Source organism: Chenopodium album, chromosome 7 (assembly GCF_948465745.1).
Source record: "Chenopodium album chromosome 7, dcCheAlbu1.1, whole genome shotgun sequence".
NCBI lineage: Eukaryota > Viridiplantae > Streptophyta > Magnoliopsida > Caryophyllales > Amaranthaceae > Chenopodium > Chenopodium album.
In genome coordinates this window covers 2,632,446-2,642,960 of record NC_137840.1, presented here as the reverse complement: position 1 = coordinate 2,642,960, position 10,515 = coordinate 2,632,446, and the positions used below count along the sequence as shown (strand labels likewise).

Here is a 10,515-nt window from a genome sequence, read left to right as displayed (position 1 = left end):
TACAAGACTACGACAATAGCAACCTGAGTAACATTATGACTACTCATTAGTTACTCGTACTATATAATACTCTGTTCACTTTTAGAATTGTTTTAATGTATGCTCTACTGAGAGTGACATACATAATAATTTAAAGTCGTTTCTCCGCTTATTAAAACATGAAAGAAGTGTTTCGTAGGTAATTTGTTGTATAACGACTCAGAAAAGACGAGATTAAAATTATGAGAGAGAAAACTCCACAGTTGAAAGGGGTGTATTTTGCAATCGTGGATGATTCAACATCCCCAAAAAGAGTAAAAGACCAAAAAACTATTCCCTCCACATCACCATCTTCTACTATTGTTCGGTTGTTCCAACATTTCACCACTCCCACTCACTTAACCACAATTCAAGCATGAACACTTTCCTTCTCTCTCCTCCACTACCCACCCGCTTCCCTCCACCCCATCTCCACCACCACCACCATAACCCCTTCCTCTCTTCTCCACCTCTCCTCCGCATCCTCTCTCCACCACCACCCTTCCCCACCACCTTCTCTGGCACCCTCTCCGACAACCTCACCACCGACTTCCAAAACGACGACGTTGACATCCTCCCCACATCTCGCAACTGCTACGACTTCTCCCCTCTCATCAACCATTACTTAACAAAAAATGTGAGTGTTTGAGAAAGTAGTGATTATGCTAGCTTTTAGTGGTTGAGGTAGCTTTTATGAAAAACTAGAAATATTAGCTTTTGAAAGTAGAGGTAGCTTTTGAGGTACCTGTTGAAAATTTAATCTATAGAATTAAATAGGGGTGTTCAAATCCGGGTACCCGGGATTTCGGGTACCCGAAAATGCGGATACCCGAGGTTTCGGGTAGTCAAATACTCGGCCCATGACCCGACCCGAGAAATCCGGGTACCCGGTTAACAGGTACCTGAAATTCCCGGGTCGGGTCAGAGGGTACCCGAATAAAAGTAAAAAAAAATTTAACTAAATAATGTTTAATGTTTGCATTTGAAAGCATTAAAAAAAAATACTCTTGTACACAAATTGAAGATAATTAAGATTCAACTAAGGAATTAAAAGAAATTGAGAACATGAAATTTAGATACAAGCATACAACCACAAATAATATACTTCTTACAGAGATAAAATAGACAAAACACCTTAAACATTCACAAATGAAGAACCATTGAGAATTTATGTGAATTGGATCTTACCAAATTTGAGCAAAATATTAGAGAAATCATAAGATTCCTAACATTAATAAGAGTTAAATTATCAAATTGAACTTGACAAGGATCTTTCTTGGAGGATGAATAGGGCCGCAAGTCCACAACTAAAGCTCGACTATGGCTTATCTCCGACGATTTCCAGCAACTAAAGCTCGGCCGCGCGGTTTCCAGCAAGCCTATCTCCGACGATGCGTGCAGTGGTTCGATTTTTTGGGTTGATGAAGGCTTGCTCTTGATGTTTGCAATGAAATTGCTTATTTGCAATAGGTGAGTGAAGGAGAGAGAAAGATGAATGAAGGAGAGAGAGAGAGGTGGGTGCTTGAAGGAGAGAGAGAAGTGGGTTCTGCTTGAAGGAGAGAGAGAGGTGGGTGCTTAAAGGAGAAAGAGTGAGTGACGATTGTGCATAAAACCCTAATTTCCTAGCAATATATATATTTTATATATACCCATGACCCGACCCGCTAAATCTCAGTTTTACCGGGTCGGGTATCCGACCCGCTAATTTTGAAAAAAACAACAAAAATACCCGCTAAAATCTGCCGGGTCAGCGGGTCAACGGGTCGGGTGAACCGGGTTGGGTATTTTTGAACACCCCTAGTTTTAAATGTAAAATATTGATTTTACATGTAATAGCTAGTCAACCGTTACTTTACCGAACACTCATACCTCAATATTCTATTTTCGCAGCTATAGCTTGTTGACAGCTAAAAGCTACTTAGACAGCTAACAATTACATTCACAACTAACAAGTACCTTCATAACAATATTTTGCCAAACACGCCCTAAATCAATAAAAAATCTCAAACAACGTGGTATTTTCGTAAATAAGTCAACATAAGTGAGACGCGCATATTAATAAAAGTTGTTAACATAATTACAAAATTGTCATGCTAAATAAGATGATTTATTCCCTCTATTACTCCACATCATCGTCTTGTTCCCACCTTTCACTCACTCAACCACAATTGAAGCATGAACACTTTCCTTCTCTCTCCTCCACTCCCCACCCGCTTCCCTCCACCCCATCTCCACCACAACCACCACAACCACCACTCCTTCCTCTCTTCTCCACCTCTCCTCCGCCGCATCCTCTCCTCTCCACCACCCTTCCCCACCACCTTCTCCGGCACCCTCTCCGACAACCTCACCACCGACTTCCAAAACGACGACGTTGACATCCTCCCCACCTCTCGCAACCGCTACGACTTCTCCCCTCTCATCAACTACCTCTCCACCACTTCCCAAACCCCCACCAACTCACCCCCCAACTCACTCGACTCAACCGAGTTCCAACTCGCCGAGTCATACCGCGCAGTACCCACTCACTACTGGCACTCCCTCCTCAAAACCCTCGCTTCTTCCCCCACCACCATCTCCACCGCTTACGCTGTCGTCACCTGGTTGCAGAAACACAATCTCTGTTTCTCTTACGAGCTGCTCTACTCCATCTTAATCCACGCTTTGGGGAAGTCGGAGAAGCTTTACGAAGCGTTTCTCCTTTCGCAGCGCCAGAAATTGACCCCGTTAACTTATAATGCTTTGATTGGAGCTTGTGCTCGAAATGATGACCTCGAGAAAGCCCTAAATTTGATGTCTAGGATGCGGCAAGATGGGTATCCTCCTGATTTTGTGAATTATAGTTTGATTGTGCAGTCAATTGCGAGGACGAATAATAATAATCATGGGGATTCGTCTGTTTTGGTTAGATTGTATGAGGAGATGAAATGTGATAGTGTTGAGCTTGATGCTCAGCTTTTGAATGATTTGGTTGTTGGGTTTGCTAAGTCTGGGGATGTTGATAGGGCGTTGTGGTTTTTGGGTGTGGTTCAGGGGAATGGATTGAGTGCCAAGACTACTACGCTTATTTCTGTGATTTCGGCGTTGGGGAATGCCGGGAGGGCCGAGGAGGCCGAGGCCGTGTTCGAGGAGCTTAAGGAAGGTGGGTTGAGGCCTAGGACGAGGGCTTATAACGCGGTTTTGAGGGGGTATGTGAAGGCTGGGATGTTGAGGGATGCTGAATCCATTGTTTCGGAGATGGAAAGGGTTGGGGTTTTGCCTGATGAGCATACTTATAGCTTGTTGATTGATGCTTATGCGAATGCTGGGAGGTGGGAGAGTGCTAGGATTGTGTTGAAAGAGATGGAGGCTAGTAATGTAGGGCCTAATTCGTTCGTGTTTAGTAGGATTCTAGCTAGTTATCGCGATAGAGGGGACTGGCAGAAGTCGTTTCAAGTGTTGAGGGAGATGAGGAATTGTGGGGTGAAGCCTGATAGGTTATTTTATAATGTGATGATTGATGCTTTGGGGAAGTATAATTGTATGGATCATGCTATGGATACCTTTGAGAAGATGAAATTGGAGGGGATCGAGCCAGACAATTGTACATGGAATACATTGATAGATAGCCATTGTAAGTGTGGGCGGTATGATAAGGCAGAGGAGTTGTTCAAAGAGATGCAAGAAAGTGGGTGCGCGCCTTGTATAACTACATATAATATTATGATCCACTGTTATGGTGTGCAGGAGAAATGGGAAGAGGTTAAGACTTTAATGGGAAAGATGCAGGGTCAAGGATTGTTGGCTAATGTTGTGACATATACCACTCTGGTTGATATATACGGGCAATCAGGAAGATTTAAGGAGGCCATTGAATGCTTAGAGGTTATGAAAGCGAATGGATTGAAACCTTCGGAGACCATGTACAATGCCTTGATCAATGCCTATGCTCAAAGGGTATGAATTGTGTCTTTTCTTCAAATTCTTGCTATTTTGCTCATAAATTATTGACAAAAAGTAAAATATAAATATCTTGTGATGATATGTGTTGAGCTGAAGATCTATTGATGGATTGTAGTGCAAATTGTTTATATGAGCAAGTTTTAGATCATAGTATGATGATATGATCAGGCCTTTAGTTGTTGCAAAACTGGCTGTGGGGTGGGATTCACTTGTTTTGAATATTATACTGAATCAAACCTTCCTGCTTTACGGGCTTAATACTAGGCAGCGGTTAGTTATCGTATTGCTTTGGTTGATCATATGTGTATTAAGTACCTTCTTGACTTGCAGGGTTTATCAGACCAAGCAATTAATGCATTTAGGCTCATGCGAGCAGATGGCCTCAAGCCTAGTATTTTAGCTCTCAATGCATTGATCAATGCATTTGGGGAGGACAGAAGGGACGCTGAAGCATTTTCTGTCTTACAGTATATGAAAGAAAATGTAAGTCCTGTGTTGTGCTATTGTTTTGCTGGTATGCTTGTTTCCTCATAACCTCAATGAATTAACTTATTTTCTGCTTAATTATTCTATTGGCTGTGTTTGCAGGACTTGAAACCTGATGTAGTTACATATACAACCCTTATGAAAGCGTTAATCCGTGTTGAAAAGTTTGATAAGGTAAGAATATCTACATTCTTGTACATCGTATACAAATCTTTAGAAACTCTACAATCATTTTCTGCATTTGTTGTTTTTCCATGCCAATTATTGTTACACAATCGATTCTACTGCTAATCTAGTATTATACATCATTCTCTGTTGTAATCCCTTGTAGTCCTGACTCATGAGTGCTGCCTTTTGCTGTTAGACAAAGGGTTCTACTGTATTATACTTTCGGCTAGATACTGTATTGAGACTTGACCAGGGCATATTTTGTTCTTATGTTAACTAATGTCCCATTTGTGAGTTTTTACTGAACAACTAAAAAGAATTATGAACTTTTTCTTTCTTTTCTCATTGCTACGTTGTGGTTTTAGAATTTGGGCATTTGTTTTTATCAAATTGACCAGCCATGTCAACTAGCGAGGCAGCCCTGCCCTGACAGATATGGGATTATCTGGTTTCAGATAAGTTTAATGAAGAATTGTATATCGGCACTTGTCCACTTTATTGCTTTAATGCACTTCTTGCAGCGAAATACAGAACACGATGATACAGTTAGTACTTAGTAATATGTGACTTGGTATTGTACTAGAAGCAAGATGCAGTGTAGGAAAGGTTGCATGTATCAACATTATAACATCCGAAAAATGGAAAACACTATATTTTTGTGATATACTAATTGTTTAATATACTTCAGGTTCCTTCTGTCTATGAGGAAATGATATTGTCTGGCTGCACCCCAGATAGGAAGGCTAGATCAATGTTAAGATCTGCACTTAAGTACATGAAGCGGATGCTGAGATGATAATTGTAGCAAATCAATCTTCCAGCAAAAACCTGATGATACGTGACAAAATTGAACATAATTGTTGTTTTTGATGGGGTTAGTCTTCCTAACTGTCCTCATGATCTCAGAATCTGTTATGTAGGTCTAAAAATGTTTTTTTCAGTCTAGTCAGATAATAAGTTTTTTTTTTTTTGAATAGTAATAAGTTTTTATTCACATACAAAGTACGAATTAATTTTTTATAAGCATGGATAAAGGTCAGAGATTTAAGGAACTGCACGATTCTCCTTGGTTCAGTTTCCCTCAAAACCTCTGTACAAAAGATGATAAGAAAGCCTTCCAAATACATAATTTCTGTGAGTAGGTTAATGATTAAGAAGAATAGTATAACCTCCATCCTTTCAGAATTAGTAGTTTCATTGTCTGCAAAATGTTGTCACCTTCTGAACAGTGATTAAATTTCCTAAATTGGGATTACCTACATAAAGTGATGCAGAACTGGCATCTTTTATTAAGGCATTTGGGTCATTCTGTGATATCATGTTTGATCCTTAATTGTGAGGGCATGAGGCAATGTGACTACTAAATACATATGGAGGGGGTGGCTCCTTCCAGACAGGCCAGAATTGGCACCAGGCTGAAGGAGTCGAGTCATCTTTGAAAATTTGACACTTGGATTTGCAGAAATGATAACCTGCCATTCATTAGTCCTCTATGAAATAAAAGCTAGCGAAAGATAAATCATTACATTATATTACAAGCAAATTATATTTTGCTGAAAAATGTTTCTGCTTAACTTTTTTCTTCTGGATATGCTTTACGGTGCAGGTCGTAAAGATCTGTGATCGTGTACATTCATTTGTAAACTTACCCCTGTTGCCTCTGTAGTTACTATTATTCACCATAGTTGCAGAAATCAGAAGCTCATAACAGACCTAGTTAGAATTTAGAACACCTTTACGGCTTTATTGTAAAATAGTTTGTAATTTGTACATGCTTCAAGCTTCAATTACTTGAATAACAGCATCACATTGACTTATTTTTTTGTACACCTGATAACAAATCTGTTCCATGATGTAATCTTATAGTTCGATTTATGCCTTTTGCCTTAATCTATCTCAGATTCTAGTTTATGTTTATTACCAATAAAGCTGCTGTAACTTTGTTTATGTCAACTAATCAGAGAGACTAGAATAATTTAAGTTATACTTCCTTTGGTTTCACTTCCAACATTTTGACTTTTGCCTATTCTCTCATGCTATATTTAAAATATCTTTGGTAATTAATTCTCAAGGTGTGAGTTCTTGTTATGTTTTCTATATATTTTTCAAACTATTATAAATTATCTAATAATTGTATTTATGATTGGTTTTATGCATTGATAAGGGGGAAAGACATACACTCCATCTAATTATTTACCCTAAAATTTCTGATAGCTTCATCAAATTGCCTGAACTTTGTGGCAGTCATCGGAAAAAAAAGTGCACCCTAGGTTGATATAGATGAGCCCTACATTTAAATGGAGAAAATAAAGAGCAAGATGAATTCTACGGTGAGTATAGCCGGAGAAAGTGGGTACAAGGTAAGCATAGGAGGAGCGAAACACTTAGGGGAGAAGTTTTTATGTAGTATTTTATTTTATCATCAAAGTTTTGTGGAGAGTGAGATTATCATTTTGTAATCGGTACTACTTTTTTTTTTTTTTTTTTTGAATAGTTGTAATCGGTACTACTTATTGGTGTATAAATAATGCTTCGTATCGATTGTACTACTATAAAAGAAAAAAAAATCGACCAGCTACTATAAAGGGTGTTGACCTATTTTTATGCAAAATAAGTATGTATAAAAGATTGAGACAACGTGACAACTACTAAATCCAAATATAGATAAGAGATGTAAAGATAAATAGAAGCATGTATATAGCATTTTTAATTCTAGTCTTTGCAAGTTATCACATCTGGGGATATCCCCGTTATTTGGTTTATAAGTACCAAAATACGAAATACGGAGTACATATTTATCAGCACTATATTTGTTCCTTAGGTTATCAATTGAAATTTAGTTGGCCATACTTGGGCTGTTGATTAGGACTAAAAAGTCCAAAATGCTGCTCAGTGGGAGCTCCTTGTTTGTTATTCTCATCAAACATGGCAAACAAGTAAGTTTCAAGTCCTTGCTGTTTCAAAGGAGTCCCCTGCTTCACATGACTTATCAAATTCCTGTAATAAGTCCCTGCATTGTCCACCGTGGCAGCGTCTCCACCTTCTGATGGCCATCCGCTCTCAGACACTACGATGGCGATATCATTTGCATTGGCCCTCCCTAAAGCCGCGTATACTGCATCTACAAGTGCATCAAATAGATTTTGGTAGTTCAAGTTATTATTAGTATCAGTAACCACCGTACCGGAGGCAGTGAATAATGCATAGTCAAGACGGATTTGCGCCTCATTATTTATGTAAGAAAAATAAGGATAAACGTTAACCAGCAAAGGTGAACCATTGCTCTTTAAAAAGTTGATTATTGGGGTGATGTATGACGAGTCAGTAAATTGGCCGTTGGATGGTGGAAAAGAATTTGTGATTAAGGTTGTGTCAATGGCCGTAGAAACCTTAATCTGACCACCTAAACCGTTTGAGTTCAATGCGTTAAGAACATTTTGCATTGCTGGTTGGACTGATGAGGCTTCTGAATCAGACGACGGATGGACTTCATTCCCTACCGCGATGTATTTTATTGATGATGCATAAGGAACGACATTGGTTTGAACCCACTGGTTAGCAGCTGATTGATCCGACCCTAGAGACTGAAGGTTGTCTTTGGGGACATCTAGGATGATTTTGATTCCTGATCCTTGTAGGGCGGTTTGGAGAGTTTGATCAGGAGAATAGATCCTCATAGCTCCTATTTGGTTGGATTTGTAGAGGTTAACAACGTCTTGTTTGGATGGTAAGTTGTCTCCATTGCCCCCATAACATACTCCAATTTGCGCCTCTGCATTCATTCAATTATTGCACATTGATTAGTACTGAGTTGAGTACAGGTTTAAGGTATGAACGCGTATGATTTAGACCATACGAAATTTATTAGACCCAAACTTTTCCATTTGAGTTGACTTGACCTTGTTTGATCCGATTAAGTTGTAGCCCCAAACTGAAACATATTTGTTTTCTATAAAATAACTGACTATAGACTTATATATAAATGTTTTACTCAATTTGAGTACGTTTTGAATGGTCCATCATAAAATGGATGTTTTCCTAAACCTGATTGGATTACTAATTTGATATCTCCAATATAATGTTGTTTAATACTCCGTACTTGTTATGTTTCTTCGCGTATATAGAGCATTAATAAAAAGTTCTGCTACTCACCTCGTCACCTAAGTGTACATATAGAGGTAGAGTAAGGGTAATTTTTTTTTTGCAAATTTGAATATAATGTTATCAAATGAGAAAAAAAAAGGGTACAACTTTCAAGTATTGATTATGTACTATATATGTGCAGCAAGACGTACTCAATAACCAACATTAAAAACAACAAAGATGAGATTATTAGATAGATCTGTATATTTATACCTGCAGAGTGTAAGCTAAGGAATAGGAATGCTATATTGAACAGTATCGTGGCGACGACCATGGGAGAATTGCTAGGAGTAGCCATGGAAAACATGATAAAGAAACCAGTGGCTATATGTTTAACACTACTTGTAGACTAAGCTAGAAGAAGAAAAACTAAAATGCGTTGATGTTTTGATGTCCTTCATCTGCCCCTTTATATAGATCACATATTCACATTATTAGGCAATCAGCCAATACTATTATTTGTTTATTCCACAAAAATGTTAGGCAATGACCCAGTATTACCCCCATTATTTTCTACATTATATGCCAAAACATCTTGGAAATTAATATTATTATGAACAAATAATTCCCATTTTCCCACACTGTTAGGGTAGTGTTTTCGTTCTTGTTTTATTTTTTTTCCTCAAATTTGAAAATTCAATACTTCATTTAATGCATGAAAGGAGCTTACTGGAGTATCAACTACGTACTACAAGTCTACGATAGAAGTTCTTTCTAACAGTTTAAAATTAAAAGACGTGTGTAATACTAAGAAAATTATAAATGACCAAAAGTTTATATGTACCTACAATTTATTGTTTGACAAGGAAGCTTGATTGAATTTTCCCTATAAACAGTAAATTTCGAATTATCAATGCAAAGGCTAAGCCGTTTTCTCCACAATATTCTTGAGTTTAACAATAAACCCTATTAAAATTCTCTCGATCTTTGAACATATTGAAACACACTTCTCCTTCCTAGTTAGATCTTAATTTATTTGCGTGTTCATAGCTAGCAATCCATTGCTCATGCCGGGATCTCATCAACAAATTAAATGTTGTTGCTAGCTAAGACAAAGCTTGGGAGGTACAATATATCCTTAGAAATAAAGGACTAAGACGACCAAACATATGAGTCGGGTGCTTGAAAGACATGAAGCTTAGCTGCTAAGAGCAAGAGTGTAATGCTAGTGTAATGCTTGCAGCACATACACTATGTTGCATGACTTGCATCAAATGTATTAGCTATATAGCTCTTATAGGCAAATTCATTAGTGAGAAGTAAATTAAATACATCAGTGGCCAGTGACCGAGACATTAAACCTACTTACTATTCCTTCGTATGATTTACTAGATTTTGCTAAAAATTAGATAAGATTATATTAGACTAAGCAATTCACAAAATTATGAAGAAAACTGCTCATATTATACTAAAGTAGAAATAATTTAAACAAGACTTCAAGATACTTAAATTAGACTAGAAGTCTGAACCAATCCAATCAAAACACAAGGTGAAGAGAACATAACAAGAGAATAGTACTATAGTGGGTCTCCCTTTGACCAAGATTTATAGTCAACAATGTCGAGCAATTTTTAAACAAAGTATACAATAAAATATTGTATCACATTCCAGTCACATTATAAATCACATGTAACCCTATAATTACATAATTATTAGGGATAAAATACACCGAATTTATTCCTTTTCCTTAACTTTGGGAAGCAAATCATAATGTAAATATGTAATTATGTATGTTAGGAAAGGTATCCTTTAGAATTA

The 10,515-nt window shown here is 37.7% G+C and overlaps 2 protein-coding genes across 5 annotated transcripts; one reads left to right on the top strand and one right to left on the bottom strand.

The window, feature by feature from the left end:
- Positions 1 to 2,164: 2,164 nt before the first annotated feature.
- On the top strand, positions 2,165 to 7,163 carry LOC145638801 (uncharacterized). 4 transcript variants are annotated; one of them, XR_014114706.1, is made up of 5 exons: positions 2,165 to 3,954; positions 4,291 to 4,443; positions 4,549 to 4,620; positions 5,303 to 5,488; positions 6,859 to 7,163. XR_014114706.1 is itself a non-coding variant. In XM_081689839.1 (4 exons), the coding sequence occupies exons 1-4, from the start codon at positions 2,194 to 2,196 to the stop codon at positions 5,408 to 5,410; spliced, it is 2,094 nt and encodes a 697-aa protein (XP_081545965.1). In that variant the 5' UTR covers positions 2,165 to 2,193; the 3' UTR covers positions 5,411 to 6,496. The 4 variants fall into 4 exon arrangements, 1 of the variants encoding a protein (XP_081545965.1); XR_014114704.1 differs by having other exon boundaries at positions 6,829 to 7,162; XR_014114705.1 differs by lacking the exon at positions 6,859 to 7,163 and adding an exon at positions 6,221 to 6,496.
- A 125-nt stretch (positions 7,164 to 7,288) lies between these two features.
- LOC145640791 (glucan endo-1,3-beta-glucosidase-like) lies at positions 7,289 to 9,135 on the bottom strand. The gene is made up of 2 exons (XM_081692024.1): positions 8,971 to 9,135; positions 7,289 to 8,386 (listed from the first exon to the last, which is right to left on the bottom strand). Exons 1-2 carry the CDS (start codon positions 9,062 to 9,064, stop codon positions 7,440 to 7,442), a joined length of 1,041 nt encoding a protein of 346 aa, XP_081548150.1. The 5' UTR covers positions 9,065 to 9,135; the 3' UTR covers positions 7,289 to 7,439.
- Positions 9,136 to 10,515: the final 1,380 nt, after the last annotated feature.

Excerpts from the sequence above, each read along its gene's own strand:
- LOC145638801 (XM_081689839.1), top strand. The coding sequence starts at position 2,194 with ATGAACACTTTCCTTCTCTCTCCTCCACTCCCCACCCGCTTCCCTCCA. Across the intron at positions 4,444-4,548 it reads TACAGTATATGAAAGAAAAT|GACTTGAAACCTGATGTAGT; the intron begins GTAAGTCCTGTG and ends CTGTGTTTGCAG. Across the intron at positions 4,621-5,302 it reads GTGTTGAAAAGTTTGATAAG|GTTCCTTCTGTCTATGAGGA; the intron begins GTAAGAATATCT and ends AATATACTTCAG.
- LOC145640791 (XM_081692024.1), bottom strand. The coding sequence starts at position 9,064 with ATGTTTTCCATGGCTACTCCTAGCAATTCTCCCATGGTCGTCGCCACG. Across the intron at positions 8,387-8,970 it reads CCTTAGCTTACACTCTGCAG|AGGCGCAAATTGGAGTATGT; the intron begins GTATAAATATAC and ends GAATGAATGCAG.